This window comes from Teleopsis dalmanni, chromosome 1 (genome assembly GCF_002237135.1).
Source record: "Teleopsis dalmanni isolate 2A chromosome 1, ASM223713v2, whole genome shotgun sequence".
In the NCBI taxonomy this organism is placed as follows: Eukaryota; Metazoa; Arthropoda; class Insecta; order Diptera; family Diopsidae; genus Teleopsis; species Teleopsis dalmanni.
In genome coordinates this window covers 154,501,453-154,519,404 of record NC_051846.1, presented here as the reverse complement: position 1 = coordinate 154,519,404, position 17,952 = coordinate 154,501,453, and the positions used below count along the sequence as shown (strand labels likewise).

Here is a 17,952-nt window from a genome sequence, read left to right as displayed (position 1 = left end):
AAAACCGATATGTTTTAATTTTAAACCTTAGAGCTTAAAGAGTGTGTCGAATTTTAGATTTTCGGTTTAAAATTTAAGCCGAATAAGTTTTAAAAATAAACCTATTAGTTTTGAAAATCAACCTCAGGGTTTAGAAGATGTACATAATCAGTGTTATGTACTTCTTTTTAAACTGAACGGTTTAAATCATAAACTCATTTTAGTTTGGATAAATATAAAAACCCTCTGAGTTTTAAATTTAAACGAAAATTTTCGACCGTGTGGTTTTCTCCATTAGTTGTTCAAGCTTTTGCACTTCCATACAACTTCTTTTAAAAGTTTTCGCATTGTCTGATATATTAATAGAGGGGGTGCCACGCCTTGCAATAAATTTTCTTAGTGCGTTTATACAGCTTTCAACAGTTAAATCTGCTACCAGCTCCAAATGGATTCCTCTAGTTGCTGCACAGGTAAACAACATTATATACGCTTTTTTAAAATCATTTTTGTTGTCAGTAGAAGTTATATACAATGGACCAGCAAAGTCTATGCCAGTGGTTTCAAATGGTTTGGATACAGTGACCCGTTCGATAGGTAAATCCGTCCAGTTTTCAGATGCATTTTTCCCATGCAGCCTTTTGCAAATTATACACCGCTGTACAACGCTTTTAATATGTTGCCGGCCTTTAACAACCCAAAATCGCTTTCGAATCTTAGCTAAGGTGGCATTAATTCCACTGTGCATAAACTTTTGGTGCGCTTCCAAAACAATCAACTTAGATAAATATGACTTCTTTGGTAATATAATTGGATTGCTTAGATTTTCATACTCAGTCGTTGGTAAACGACAAGAAAGTCGCAGTAACCCATCTATTAAAACGGGATTCAATTGTAAAATTTTTGATTCCGCTCCAATTTTTTGTCCTTTCTTCAACGATATTATTTCTGACAAAAAATACTCACTTTGTGCGCAACCAATCCAATAAACTTCCGCTTTATTTAATTCCTCTAGAGTCAAATCATCAATCTTCTCCAATTCAGTGTTGATAGATTGCTGAATTCCTTTATTTTTTATATTCCTTAAAAATCGAAATACGTATGCGGTAACTCTTAACATTTTCCGTAAATTACTAAACTTTTGTATATCAAATTTAGTTTCCTTAGATATATTGCAAACATTCTCTTCTTGAAGTACTTTTGTGATAAGAGTTGCACTATCCTCAATTTTGCTTATATTCCATTCGTTGCTTTCCATGATAAGCCATGATGGACCCCATTTCCGTAATTCTGACTGCATCAATTGTTTGGCTTTTATACCACGAGTTAACAGATCTGCTGGATTACATTTGCCATCACAATGACGCCAGTCATATACATTTGTTAGTTTGTTAATTTCACTTACTTTTGAGCTGATATTTTGTTTTACTTGTTTACCGTCTCCAGTTATCCATTGCAGAGCTATACTTGAATCTGTCCACATGTTAATAGAAGAAAAATTTATGTTTAACTCAAGCTTTAAAACATTTGCTAATTTGGCTGCAATAAGCGCGGCTGTTAGCTCTAACTTTGGTAAAGTGAGTTCGCTTTTATTTTTATTTTTAATAGGACTTACTCTGTTTTTAGAACATATAAAGCTTGTAAATAATTTGCCAATAGACAAAATTTCTCGTAGGTATGCAACAGCTCCGTATGCAATCGGGCTCGCATCTGCAAATACATGTAGTTGAATTGTTGACAAATTGGATCTTACCAGGCATCGACTAATAGTAAAATATTTTAAATTATGTAAATCATCACACCATTTATTAAAATCATCTGCTAAGCTTTCAGGTAAGGTAGAGTCCCAGTCTAAATTTTCTTTCCATATCCTCTGCAATAATGTTTTGATTTGTACAGTAAACGGACCTAAAAATCCTAAGGGATCATAAACTCCAGTCATAATCTTTAATACATTGCGTTTAGTGGGTCTTAAATTCCGAGAAATCTCTATACAGTGATCTAAATTTATAAATAAATTATCTTCGTAAATGTTCCATAAAACGCCAAGCACCTTTTGTATCGGATGCTGCTCTTCATTATTTTCTTCAAATTTTCGTCATAAGTCTTCGCAGTTGGAGGTCCACTTCCGCAAATTAAAACCTCCTATTTTCATTATTTTCGTTGCAATGAGGTATAAATATTCAGCTTCTTGAACAGTTGTTATACTAATTATTAAGTCGTCTACGTAAAATGAGTTTTTTAGTTTGTCACATATTAAACCATATTGCTCAACATTGCCTTGCAGATGTTGCTGCATTGTCGACGCTAACAAGAAAGGACTAGATGTTACACCAAAAGTTACCCTTGCCATTCGATAAGTTACAATTTCCGCTGGTTTGTTATCATCTCTTAAATTTTTATACCAGAGGAAACGATGACTATCTCTATCATTCTGATTTAATGAAATTTGTAAAAATGCTTTTTCTATATCTGCACTCATTGCAATTTTGTGACAACGAAATCTTAGCAATATCGAAGTTAAATCTGCCAATAACTTCTCACCTGAATCAAGCATATCATTAAGTGATGCCATTCCTGGGTTACTTGAAGAGGCGTCGAACACAATGCGCATTTTTGTTGTAATTTTATCTTCTCTGTACACTGGACGATGCGGCATGTAATATGTTCTCTCATTACTATGGCCATCTGGTACTTCCTCTGCTATTCCAGACTTAATTAGTTCGCGCATTCCAGTGTCGTATTCAATTAGTTTATTATGATCTTTAAATAATTTAGAACTAAGAGTTTTGAGTCGATTTAGAGCATTATTTTTATTATTATGAAGGTAGATATCCTTATCATATTTCCATGGTAGGCTTACAGTATAACGTCCATTAATTTTCGCTAAATTTGCTTTTTTAAGAGGTTTTGTACATTCGGGGTATGATTTAATCCCAACGGATTCTAAATCCCAAAATTTAGAAACGTCAAAATCGTTTGTATCTTCGATAACATTCAATACATATTTCGTTTGAGTTTGATTATCTGAACAGCCTTGAATTGTCCAACCGAAAAATGTTTCAACTGCAACCAAATTCTCAGTAATATATTCACAATTATCAGAGTTAAATTGCCAATAATTGTCTTGGCCAATTAATAAATTAATACCAGTCAATTGTTTTACATTTGTGACTACATTTTCAGCCATGTTTTTAATTTTATCATATATGTCACCAGGAACTGGTATAACATCAGCACATATATTTTGCACAACTGAAGCATAAATTTCTTTAATTTCTTCGGAATATTGGCTTTGCACTTTTAATATTACGCGTTTTATTTGCTTAACTTTTCTATTGTGGCTACTTTGGCCAAACGAAATAATTCGTGTGTTGTCAATACCTACAACCGGTAATTGTAGCAGCTTTGCCAAATATTCGGTAACATATGACTTCCATTGTCCATAATCACTCTCGTTAAACATTTAGATTCATCACTTGAAACTTTAGCAATGATCTGTTCACCTTGCTAATTAATAAAACTCTAAAAATTTTCAATGTTAATAAACTTTTATTCAACTTTTTACAGAGAGAAAAATCGGAACGTTCTCCTCAATCAAAAACAAAAAACTTAAAAATATTTGAAATTGAATTTTACTTTTTAAATTCAATAAATGCACAGCCAACTGGGTCGCCACAGTACCCCCTCCTAGCGATGGAGTACTAGCAACAACGCGACACCACAACTAAGTCGACAACACCACTCTTAATCCCGAAATTCCGCTAACCTTGCTGGGAAACGCACTACTCTACCAGCTCGTGTCACTTTCGGAATCGGCAACAGGGATTCACGCCTACAATCACCAGAAGTCACTAACTGATCACCATTCAACAGCGCTGAAGGCTGACGCGTTTCTGGAACAACCTGTTCAAGATCATCACACGTTAAGTACGCCGCCTTCAACCTATCATTCGAAACAGTCACCTCTCTTCCACGGCAAACAATAACAGACGTCTTCTCACTACGACTCAGCACCTCAAATGGACCTTCGTAAGGCTGCTCAAGTGGAGCTCGAGCACGATCCACTCGAAAAAAACGTGCTTACAATTAATAACGTCACGCGGAACATACACAGATGGATGACAATGTCTTGTTGATTCAACGGATTTAACCTTAGCTAAAGCCCTTCGCAACGCCGACACAAAATCAGTCTCGGACGACTTCTGCTTGAAATCCGAAAGCATCTGCCCTGGAACACAAAGAGGATTTCCAAACAACATCTCTGAAGGACTAGCATTTAGGTCTAATTTCGGTGTCGTTCGCAATCCCAACAACACAAGCGGAAGAGACTGCGTCCAATTACTTGAGGAATGACATCGAATGGCTGCCTTCAATGTTCTATGGAAACGTTCAACCATACCATTTGCTTGAGGATGATAAGCCGTGGTATGAAAGTGTTTCACTCCAAGCAATCTCGTCAGTTCCCGAAATACAGCAGACTCAAACTGCCGACCCAAATCAGTGGTAATAGCCTGCGGAGAACCAAAACTTGCCCCCCAACCGTCGATAAAAGCCGCTGCAACTTCTTCTGCCGTAATGCCCGACAGAGGCACAGCAACAGGCCACCGAGAAAAACGATCGACGCAAGTCAAACAATAACGCTTCCCCTGAGACAAAGGCAATGGACCCACAATGTCAACATGAACATGCTGGAACCGACTATCAATATCAGCAAACGAACCAATTGGTGTTTTAGTATGCCGCTGAATCTTGGACTTCTGACACGCAATGCAACTACGCACAAACACAGCTACATCCTTAACCAAACCAAGCCAAACATACCTAGCCTGCACCAATTTCCGCGTTGCTCGAATACCAGGATGAGCCAAACCGTGGAGTTTTGAGAGTACCAGCTGCCGACAGTTTGCGGGAACAAAAGGACGAACACGACTGCCTGACACATCACAGTACAGTTCAATACTCGAATCCGGCAATCTCAACTTCTTCAACCCAACACCATCTTCAGACTGGCTCTTCAGCTGAGCGAGCAACTCTGCATCAGTCTTCTGCCCCTCAGCAATTAACTCAATAACATTTGCCTCCAACTGAACCGTAGCAACCCGAGACAAAGAGTCAGCCACCGTATTATCTGCACCAGCCAGATGACGAATATCAGTGCAATACTGACTAATAAACTCCAGCTGTCTTGCACGACGAGGAGATGCCTTCTCACTTATTTGCCTGAACGCAAACGTTAAAGGTTTGTGATCCGTAAAAATGACGAAATCACGTCCCTCTAATGCATACTTAAAATGCTGGACAGCTTGATAGATAGCAGTCAACTCACGATCATAAGCACTATACTTAGTCTGCGCTGGACTCAAACCTTTTGAATAAAATGCCAATGGCTGAGTCACACCTTTCACTACTTGTTGGAGAACAGCACCCACCGCAACGTCTGAAGCATCAGTCGTGAGCGTCAATTGTGCATCCAGAGCCATGAAGTTAAGCAACGTAGCTTGGGCAAGATCCTTCTTGCAAGCCTCAAAAACCTCTATATCTTCTGGAGTCCAAGAAATCACCGACTTATCATTCTTGCGGTTACCTGGTGTAAGATGAAACAACCGCTGCTGATTCTGCACAGCGTTACGCAGAAACGGCCGATAAAAGTTCACCATGCCTAAGAATTGTCTAAGCTGTTTCACCGTTGCTGGCAGAGGAAAATCACGAACAGCTTGAACTTTACTCTCCGGAGGACGTAAACCCTTTGCACTAATAACGTGCCCAAGGAACTCGATCTCGGAACAGCCGAACTTACACTTGGCAAAATTCACGGTCAAACCAGTTTCTCTAAGTCGATCTAAAACCAGTCGCAAATGCATTCTGTGTTCTGCTTCATCTTTTGACGCAATTAAAATATCGTCGATGTACGCAAAAACGAAATTAAGATCACCTAGAGTCTCATTCATAAAACGCTGAAACGTCTGGGCAGCATTACGGAGACCGAAAGTCATAAAGCGAAACTCGAACAGGCCAAACGGAGTTGTAATAGCTGTCTTCGGAATGTCTGCCAGTGCAAGCGGTATCTGATGATACGCTTTCTGCAAATCTATCTTCGAAAACATAGTTTTACCATGAAGAATACTCGTCACATCATGAATGAACGGAATCGGATACCGATCAGGTTTAGTTTGCGCGTTGAGCATGCGATAATCGCCACACGGTCTCCAACTTCCATCGCCTTTGCGAACCATGTGAAGTGGACTTGCCCAACAGCTTTTCGAAGGTTGACAAATCCCTGTCTGGACTAAAAATTGGAATTCCTTCTTGGCTTCTTCAAGTTTGGCTCCAACTAAACGTCGGGGACGAGCAAATGACGGCGCACCAAATGTCTCGATGCAATGTTCAACCTTAGTAACTAAACCCATCCGATTTGCACTCATAACGCCTAAATCACGGTATTCATTAACCAGCTCAGCATAAGCTGAAACTGAACCACACACACGAACAGTATCTTCTTGAGACACAGCAGCCTTACCCTTCATCATCAAAGTCGTCTTCGAATCAACTAACCGCTTCCTTTTCAAATCCACTAACAAGTCATAGTGATTAAGGAAGTCGGCTCCAACAATAGGACAGCTAACATCCGCAATCACGAACGTCCACGGGAAATCTCTACGCAAACCCAAAGACAAAAGCAGTCGACGCTCGCCAAATGTTTGAATAGGCGTACCATTAGCGGCATATAAATTAACTGATGCAACACTGTTAGCCCTTTGCTTCCAACGACAGAACGACTTCGGTAAAACTGATATGTCCGCACCCGTATCAATGAGAAAAACGGTCGACGTGGCGGGATCTTTAATACTAAGTCGAGCTATACGAACACTAACCCCTTCTCGGCTCGACGACGTAGAAGGAGTGCCTAGTTTTTTGACTGATGAGAGCTTGCCACAAAACTACAGGGCTGCCGACAAGCATTAGCTCTATCCCCAAACCTTTCGTGATACCAGCACCAATCTGGATGACTTCCTGGTCGGGAACGAGTTCGCCTACGCCTCCTCGATGACGATCGACTTTGCACCGACTCACTACGACGTAAATCCAAACGACTCAGACGCTGTTCGATTTGCTCAAGCCTTCGTAAAATCACAGCATTCTCAGAATAGGCTGGACAATCAGAGGCTGACGCTACAGCTATCTGTTGAAAATCACCCGCCTCGCAAATACGGTCTGCTAATTTCGCCAGTTCTGCTAGTGCCACATTCGATGCCTGCAGAATAGCGCGCACTTGTGGTGGCAAACGCTTCAGCCAAAGAGACTTAAGGAACTCATCGCTCACCTTGTCTTTAGCTAACGCTGTCAACTCCGTTAGCAACTGTGTTGGGCGTCTATCACCAAGTTCAACTTCTGACAACAACCGTTGAATCTTCCGCTGCTCGCTCTCACTGTACCGCTCTATGATGCAAGCCTTTAAATTAGCGTATCTTCCAGTTTCAGGAGGATGAAGCACTGCATCACTTACATCGGCGATAACACTTGACTCAATCGCTGCTACTACCGTGTTGAACTGTGTGATGTCACTCGTAATGGCAGCTACTGCAAATTGCGCCTCGATCTGAGCAAACCAAATCTCCGGTCGCTCGTGCCAAAACGGTGGCACCTTCACTGCTACACGGTTTACGACACTTCCACTATCAGAAGCCATTACTACACCTTCGTCTGCAACTGACATCACAGCTCGATAATTAGATATTTAGCTCAGAAGTTAATATTTCTAAATTTAAACTTTTTCGAGATCACGTCGGGGTCACCAATTTAGCAATGATCTGTTCACCTTGCTAATTAATAAAACTCTAAAAATTTTCAATGTTAATAAACTTTTATTCAACTTTTTACAGAGAGAAAAATCGAAACGTTCTCATCAATCAAAAACAAAAACTTAAAAATATTTGAAATTGAATTTTACTTTTTAAATTCAATAAATGCACAGCCAACTGGGTCGCCACAAAACTATCGCTTTAGCGGTTTGTAAATAAACTTCATTTTTTCCAACATTTCACATTGTGTTCAGAGCTGCTGATGAATTTGATGTGCTCGTTTCAGGCAATGCTGGTTTTTCCGTTGTAGTTGTTACCGATTGGCGTTCAACCAAATTGTCTACGCTGTTTAATTTAAACGTTTTATTCTCACACATAGCACTCATATGGCGACCTCTGCAAATGGAACATTTTATCCACTGATTTTTACAGAACTTAGAAGTATGATTTGCCTTACCACATCTGAAGCACCTACCTTGACCTTTTAATATATTTTTCTTTTGATTAATTCCAATGGTTTTGTCTTTGCAATCACTTGTATTATGATTTGTGCGTTTTCAAAAAATGCAATTTCTGTAAATTTGTTCAGAAGAATATAAACCAACGGCTGTGCCTCGTGCTGTCTTTGTTTTGTCATTATCCCTTTTATCTGCATTGCAGTGAGTTGACATTGTTCTAATAACGTTATTAGCTGATCATCATATTTTATTTTTGTTATGTTTTCACCATTTTCTGTCGCCGTTGAATTGAGCATAGTCGAATGGTGAATACCTCTTTTTTTCTCTTTGTGAAATTCTACTCTTATATTCGGAGGAATTGCTTTTAATATTAAAGAGTATACCATGATTGTATATTGAGAAGAAGGAACGCCGAGAGCCGTGAGTGTTCTAATTGATGATTTTGTTTCATTATACAAACTTCGTAAACCTTTTATATTCGATGATGAATGTACAGCTTGAACGTTAAGTAATTTTTGGATGTACTTTTCGATTATTTTTTCTCTGTCTCCATATTCTTCCAACAACAAATTTAAAGCGTCTTTGTAACATGCTTCTGTTGGAATGAATCCCGCTATTTTCGCTGTTGCTTCACCGACTAACGCTTCATTTAAATAATTAAATTTTGTTGCTGCATCTAGTTTTTTATTATCATGTACAGCTACTTTAAATTGCTCCCAAAAGGGCAACCAACCTTCAAATGCTCCGTTAAATTTTTTCAATTCTATAGGTTTAAGTTTGATTCCATTACTGTTATTGGAATTTTCAAAGCCCTGAATTATACTTTCCTTAAGGTCTGAGTGAAATGGTTCGTTGCTGGAAATCTTCAGCCGCTGTATGTTATATTCAAGTTTCGCAATAACTGCTATTGCTTTGTCATCATAATCAATTACTAAATCAAAATCTTTGTCATCCTGAACCATTTCATCAGCCTGTTTTAACTTTTCGTGGGCGTTCTGAAGCCGCTTCAGGTTAATAGCCAGGCCTTCTTCAGTAATGTTATCAGGTTCGTTCAAATAATTATTGATCTGATTACACAACTTTGTAAGTTGTGTGCGGCACGATGTCCTATATAGTGGGTCGCCTATATTTTATGATCAATTTTATTTTACGACAAAATTTAAGTATTTAAATTTCTTTTACACTCGCCCGTTAGATATTCTTCGTTTATAATTTTGATAAAAATTTCTTTTTTAATTCGCTTTTTAATTAAATCGCTTTTACTTGCACTATTATATTAGAATATCGACAGTTGTCTTCTCGGGTTTCGGCACCATTTAGAAAATATAGTCTTCACATGAAATAAAATACAACTGTATGCTGCGAGTGTGCATTTATTACTGCTTTTAACAAAAAAGAATAATTCAATAGTAAGTATAAATTTAAAAAAAAAGAAATTAAAATATTAATTCATGATAAGAGATGAGATATTTATGATATTAAGGGATATTTTTTACAATGGGAACTGTTTAATCATAAGCTTTTTTATGATGTTTTGAGTATTAGTCTTTTTCTTTACAATAATTATTACTTATATTTTATCAAATACTAACAATATCTTTTACGAGGTGATGCTAATTTATTCACTTAAATAAATTGCTTTAAAAAATTAATACAAATTTTGTTCAAATTATTGTAGTTTACGATTTATTTACTTAATTACACACGTAACAATTCATATAATATATATTTTATTTTTTTTTTTTTTTTTAACTATTTATAAAACATTACTGTTTAATTTTAGCGCACAGACTGTCTTTCTTTACACACTTTTCAAAGAGAACAGAAGAGGCTTTTTTATATTACAATAGAATTCAAGTTGCAAATTAACATGCGTACGAATAATTGAGTGCGAATGTCAAGAGCTGAAAGCTCAAATGAGTAAAAGAAATGACTCAAAACTGGTATTGATCTTGCTCTACATTATTCGTACACATGTTAAAATGCTTACAAACTCAACTTGCTAGATCTACCAAAGCACCGTGCTCCAACATCCCGCCCCCTTGAAAGGATTTCAAGCTGGCAATAGTGCAAGTTTGTGGATTGGTCGACGGATGACTCCTTTGGATGTCTGCAGATCGACTACGCGAATATGCTTATCTGGACCGTTTACACAGTGAATGATTCTTCCCATCAGCCAACGTTGTGGGGGCATATTATCCTCGTGGATTATTACTAATGTTCCATTGCTGACGTTTGATTGTTCCTTTGTCCATTTGGTACGTGTCTGCAGCTCGTTTAGATAATCTCGAGCCCATCGGCGCCAGAAATGATGTTTTACAGCCTTCACACGGACCCACTTATCTGCTAGTGGCAATTTATCATATTGAGATGTTGATTCCGGTAATGTCTTAAGTTCGGTTCAGATGGCCCTTAGCAATTTTCACAGCCGCCTCCCATAGCCCACCGAAGTGAGGCGTCCTAGGCGGTATAAAATTGAAATTGATGAATTGGTTGGTGCAAAAAGTCTGCAAATTAGATTGGTTAGTTTTATTAAATAAAAAGTTTTTCAAGTCAGCCAGCTTGTTGCTAGCACCAACAAAATTTGTTGCATTATCGCAGTAGATATCTGATGGCAGTCCCCTTCTGCCGATCAATCTTTTTAGTGCTGCGATAAAGGCGTCCGTAGTTAAATCTGACACTGCCTCGATGTGTGCCGCCTTTGTTGATAAGCAGACGAAGATAGCTATATACGTTTTGAATGGGGCTTTTCCCCGAATACCAAGATACGTTAATACTGGCCCACAAAAATCTACTGCTGTACGAGCGAATGGCCTACTGGGAGTGACGCGTTCAATAGGAAGGTTACCCATTATTTGACCAAGCAATTTCGGTTTGTAACGCACGCAGTGAATGCAAGACCGAACCGTTCGACGCGCAATATCGCGAATGTTTAGTATCCAAAACTTAAGTCGAGTAAGGGCGATTAATGCCTTGGCTCCTGCATGATAGTTGCTCAGATGAAGAAGTTGGTGGCTAGACTGATCCGAAACCACTGGCAAATCAAATAAAGCTGTAATGTTTTCTAAGAAAATCAGCGTACTGTTGTCATACCGTGTTTTAAGTCGCTCTAAAGCCTTCGGATAATTTTCATTACAAATGGGGAATGCCTGCACTGTTTCTAATGCTTGGCCCGTTAGACAATTTCGTAAATGGTTAAATTTTTCGATGTTGGTTAGACACGCTTCTCGATCAATAATTTGGACGAAAGAATTGATGAAGTTCTTGTATTCGGAGTACTTACCACTGAACGTGGGTAATTTCAAATGTGGCAACTTCTTACTCACAGGAGGTATCAATGCTGTGTTGTCCATCATTGTAGAATTATTAGCTTCATCATTCAGCTGCGAAGATATGGAAATTTTTGTTGAAATATAAAGCTCCTCTAAGTCAGCTCTGCACGTATCGGTAGCATCTAGTTTCTCAATTGATGTCTGAAATGATAAGACCTGTTTAAAGTAAGAATCTAGGATACCTTGCCTACATTTTAATTCCGGCTGTGACAATAATTTTTCAGTCCCCTTTATGTGGGTTTCGATCAACCCTTTAATCCTACTGATACTCGCTTTGGTTGAGGCCCTTTGCTGTTTGAGTTCTGCCAATTCTGACATGGCCGTCTGGCTTGTGTTGGGTGTTGTCATCTCGATTTAATAAATTATTGATGAGTCAAAATAATTACACTCTCCGAAAGTCTAATAGATATTATATCACGACACGATACCGAAATAGTGCACAAATTCGAAAGTCACTAAGCACTTGCGCATAAATAGTTGTGCTACAACGATAATTAATCGGTTGACCGAATGATGCGAACGAAAGCGAAAGTTCTAAGCACATGCACTTAAATAATTGTGCGACAACGATTAATTAATCGGTTGACCGAATGATGCGAACGAAAGCGAAAGTTCTAAGCACATGCACTTAAATAATTGTGCGACAACGATTAATTAATCGGTTGACCGAATGATGCGAACGAAAGCGAAAGTTCTAAGCACATGCACTTAAATAATTGTGCGACAACGATTAATTAATCGGTTGACCGAATGATGCGAACGAAAGCGAAAGTTCTAAGCACATGCACTTAAATAATTGTGCATAGAGTAGCGGTTATTGTCCGCATATTACCGAACCTCGACACTCGAATAACGTTTATTTTACCACGCGGTAACGTTTTATTTACCACGCGGTAACCACGACCATTAATTAACGTTAAGTTTAGAAATTCCGTTTGAAATTAGCAATTTTATTAATTTGCAAATATTATTTTTTAAATAATTTTTTATTATATATTTATAAACAAAATTAGAATTTATTTTTAACATTTAAATTAACACTTTTTGTCTAAAGTTTATCTTTGTTAATTATACACACCTTGAAGTGTTTTATTTTTTATGTCTGTTATTTGTTGTTTTAAGTAAGAACTTTTCTTATTAGAAAATTTGTTACACGGCACTTAAAGCGTTGATCTTTGATTAGTACTTATGACCATTTTTAAAACGTTCGAATATTATTTTCATATTAGTGTCCTGTCACGGTCGCCAATGTTTAATCATAAGCTTTTTTATGATGTTTTGAGTATTAGTCTTTTTCTTTACAATAATTATTACTTATATTTTATCAAATACTAACAATGTCTTTTACGAGGTGATGCTAATTTATTCACTTAAATAAATTGCTTTAAAAAATTAATACAAATTTTGTTCAAATTATTGTAGTTTACGATTTATTTACTTAATTACACACGTAACAATTCATATAATATATATTTTATTTTTTTAACTATTTATAAAACATTACTGTTTAATTTTAGCGCACAGACTGTCTTTCTTTACACACTTTTCAAAGAGAACAAAAGAGGCTTTTTATATTACAATAGAATTCAAGTTGCAAATTAACATGCGTACGAATAATTGAGTGCGAATGTCAAGAGCTGAAAGCTCAAATGAGTAAAAGAAATGAACCAAAACTGGTATTGATCTTGCTCTACATTATTCGTACACATGTTAAAATGCTTACAAACTCAACTTGCTAGATCTACCAAAGCACCGTGCTCCAACAGGAACTCTTTTACCACTGATTTCATTTCTGATGTAGTGATGGAAGTAACTGAAATGTCATTTTCATAACCTTGTCCGCTGCACAATTATTTAGTCAAGGAATCAATCAATCGGTTATTTTTAATATCGATTAGTAAACTAAAATGTGAAATGAAATCTGAACCAATGGGCTTTGTAACTTCTGCTACCACAAAATCTCATGCCAGTTGTCTTTTTAAACCAAAGCTGATGATCAATCGTTTGCTGCCATATGTTTTAATTGGTGTCTGCATATAAAGTTAAAGCCTTAGGAGCGTCTAGTTTTTCCGCTCTCGACGCCGGAATAACTGACACCTCCGCACCTGTGTCGATTAGGAACCTGATTTTTGTTTTTTTATTACAAATAAACAGGCGACTAATTTCTGGGAAAAGCTTATCCGTCACCAAAGATGAGGAGCCCTTTAGTTTTTTAATTGTTCACTGTTTATGAAGGTGCACGGTTGTATGCATTTTTTCGCATCTTTCCCAAATTTAAAGTGATAGCAACAAAATGGTTTGCTCCTGCTTGCAGAACGTGACTGTTTGTTATATCTTCTACCACTTGATTGAGATCTGGATCTTGTCAACGATGACACTTGTTGCGTTAATTTTTCTATTCTTTTTTCTAGTGTTTGCATATCCAATGTTGGTTGTGTAGTATGTGCATTAATTTCAGTCACATCTGTTGTATCACATATTTTATCTGCCATAACTGATAATTTATCTAAGTTATCTTCCCTAACAGATAAAATTGCTTTAACTTGTAACAGTACACGTTGCATCCACAGTTGTTTTAACAGCTTTTCTGAAACCTTACCTTGGGATAGTGTTCGCATTTCATTTAAAAATTTCCGCCGGTTTCTTGTCGCCGCCTTTCACGTTGCTAAGAAGTTTCCTTATGCGTTTCTCTTCGGAGTCAGAAAATGAGCTAATTAATCTCTCTTTCAGCAGAATGTACATGTTTGTTGTTGGAGTGTTGATAATAATGTCACTTATTTTCGACAGAACATACTTTCTATGGCTGGTATCACTGTATGAAACTGTATGAGTCTTGCGTTACTCCTGCAATCACAAATTGCGATTCAATTTGCTTAAACCACAAGGCTGGATCCATTCGCCAGCTACTCTTGCAATTTCTGCGTTTTGCTGCGCCTCATTAGCCATCCGCGCGTCGTCTTCCATAGTTTGATTTCAACTGAAATGCTATTCAATTAAGTAGCGTAGCCGTGAAAACAAATTTATTTTTTGTATTACCTCTTTCTATTTGAAAATATCTCTTCCTTAGTTGTTAGAACAACTGTTTGTTCAACCTCGGGGTCACCACTTATAGGAATAAAACGACGAGGGATTCCAGCAGAATCCCTTTATTTTTTCATTTGCTTATTTTACTTTAACATTGATTACTGTTTCCACTGTTCATATGTTCTAAACTAACTAAACTATTTATATATGCTCTGCAGTTCGTGTTTCAACTATTCATATTTTTTAAACTAACTAAACTATTTATATAAGTTAATATTTATTTATTATAAATATTTTATTTATTAATCGTTCATAGATATTTTTAATTTAATTTAATTATTTAAACGTGGTTTATGACCCATGTGTTTTTATTTTATCTAATTATTAAAAACTATCATTAGTTAAAAGTTAATATTTGTGTGCTGCTCGCTTAGTAGCACAAGTAGAAGTGAACGAGCGCACTTTCGTGGAGACCTACCGAAGCCAAACGGGAATTTTTTACACAAACAAGTTGATGTCCCGTTTGGTGGTAATCATGCGTTCGAATAATATCGCAAGATTACTCCGTTAATGAAACTAAGCACAGGGCCAGATTCGGAAACGCAGTTCATGTTTCAACTATTTATATGTTCTAACTTATTAAGCGTATGTGGTCACTACAAAGGCTTTAACCATTTTCGGATAGTTTCAGCTTTAATTTTACTCCGATCTAATGCTAGATTTGTGTTAGCATCTTTAAGCGCTATCTTGCACAGCAATTCGGTACGATTTTCATTTTCGTAAAAATAAATGATGCCAGTGATGATGATTTATATTATAACTTGGTTATACGAATGACGTTTTGGTCCATTAGTTGAATTAAAGGAGTTACATTTTTGAATGATCGAAATTAAATGGAGGCAAATTTTTTTTGAAGCATCTTTGCTTTATTGCTTTCCTTATAACTAATGGTCCTCTCCATATTTTGGAGGGTGTTTTCTTACCGTTCTGATTTCTTACAGAATCAGTTATTTAGTAACATGAAAATCTGTTAAAACCCAAATAACATCTTTTTCAAAGATAGAAAACGTTCGAGATCTTCGCTATTAGCGGGTGTAGGAAATTTAGTAATTGGTGTAATTTTTTCAATGTCTGGTTTGTTTCTTCACCGTAAACATGTCCAATTAATTTTAGGTTAGTTTTGATTGACATTTGTTAAAACGAAGAACTGCTTCTGTTGCTTTCTTTAAAATTTTATACAAAATGTCATTATGCTCTTTCATTGATTTCGCGTATATAAGAAAAAAATGGAAATCCAAATAAATGACAACTACTTTTATGTTACCGAAAAGACGGACCATATCTCCATAAAATATTTTTGGTACTGAATTGATTTCGAATGGTAGACGTAAAAATCTAAACCGACCAAAAGGACTATTGTAAGTACATAATTTTGAGGAATTTTCATCAAAGGACTCCATCCAGAATCCCAAACTTGCGTCGAGAGAACTAATAACTTTTGAACCATCCATCTGCGACCTACACGTATCTAAATTAGGAAACGAAAATCTTGACCTTACAGTACTACTACTGTTGTCCTCTTCTCGTGAAGCATACGGCCTCTGCTATGAATCTTAACCTAACTCTATTGGGTGCTTCGCGGGATATATCATTCCATTTATAATTTGCATTAAGTTCTCTGCTTGTAGTTCTGCGCCATGTTTGTGCTGGTGGGCCAGGTTTTCTAGAGCCTTGAATGTTCCATATGGGTGTTCCTGCGATATGGTTTGCAGGTCTTTGAAGTGTATGGCCAATTCATCGCCATTTGCGTCGACCAATCTGAACTGGAACGGTTTCTAGCTGTGTACGGCTCCACAAGGCTTCAATTCTTATTCTTTCAGGCCATCTTATACCAAGTATTCTGCGGAAGTACTTGTTTATGAAAGTCAGTATATTTGACTCAATGCGGTTGAAAACTTTCCATGTTTCACAGCCATAGAAGAGAACAGATTTTATATATGATTCAAAAATGCGGTGTTTTGTTTTACGTGATATTTAGCCCGATTTCAGTTTATTTCTCAGCATACCGGAGGTAGAATTTGTTGACGCGCATATCTACATCTTCATCACCGCCACTTTATGGGGAGGGTACTCACACACTCTCCAAGTAGACAAAGTTTTGTACGCACTCAAAGTTCTCTTTGCTTAGATTAGGCACCGGATTAAGTTGGTTAAGATTCGTTTCCAAATCGTTCTATTTGTGACTCATTAGGCATACGTCGTCTGCGTATACAAGATCTTCGAGATAAGAATTGCCACTGCTTCCATATGATGTTCATTTTCTGGTCTATCTGAGTAGATAATTCTGTGTTATAGTCACGTATCATTCCGCTGTCATTCCATCTAGCCTCCTGGATGGCAAGAATATCAATTTTATATTTAGACATCTCATTTCGAAGTTAACCAAGTTTACCGTTTTCATATAAAGGTCCTGCATTCCAGGATGCAATTCGCATCGACCGCTTCATTCCATTCCGATTCCGATTCTTCTGAAATAATTAGTATTGTTTTGATCTATTGTTAAGGGTTCATTCATCGTGTTAATATATTGGCGTAAATTTGGCATCTCTATATCGTTGCTCCAGCTGCAGTTTGTGCAGGGGGATTTTCGAAGTTTGTTCGATTACTCCGTGGAGACAGATCGATGTTTGATGAGTTCAAGGATCATATTTGACACGTTTATATAGCGACCCGCTTGTTACAAGTCCGATGTCCGAACATCGGACTGCTCTAACGTGAACAGAATTCACCTTTGACCTTACCGGCAAGGGAGGTCCTGCCAGTAGTTACGCTACCGCCTGCATCGCTCTCAGGATCATTATACATATATACTGAGCGTCTCCGGGAATTGCTACGCGAAGGTCGCAATTCCCGAAGAGGGCCTTACAATAGATTTATTTAAATTACTAAGATCTAAGTATAAACGGATATTGCCATTTTGCTTAGTGACTAACACAATTGAACTAACTCACTCATCCACTCAGTTGGTTCAGTGACTTCAGTAATAGCTTTTAATTCTTTCATTCTATCTAACTCTTTTTTAAGTGGTTTGTACGATTGAGTCTAATAAAGTTACTTATGCGCGCACAGGCGATTTCTTGGTAGCACACGAGCTAATCTTAATAACCACAAACGTTAAAAAAAGACAACGATTTTAAACATGACCGCTTCGTTTGACTATCAACGAAGTACTACTTTATTTTAAGTAAAATGCACGAAGGCTCGTGCTTGGCATGGTTGCCATATGGCAAATAATTTACGGTTTTACATAAAATGAAATTAAAATACATATTTGGTTTTTTGTTTACGATGTATTCTGAA

The 17,952-nt window shown here is 37.2% G+C and overlaps 1 protein-coding gene across 1 annotated transcript; it reads right to left on the bottom strand.

The window, feature by feature from the left end:
* Window positions 1–238: 238 nt before the first annotated feature.
* On the bottom strand, window positions 239–1,918 carry LOC119666483. The gene has a single exon (XM_038075761.1). It carries the CDS (start codon window positions 1,916–1,918, stop codon window positions 239–241), a length of 1,680 nt encoding a protein of 559 aa, XP_037931689.1.
* Window positions 1,919–17,952: the final 16,034 nt, after the last annotated feature.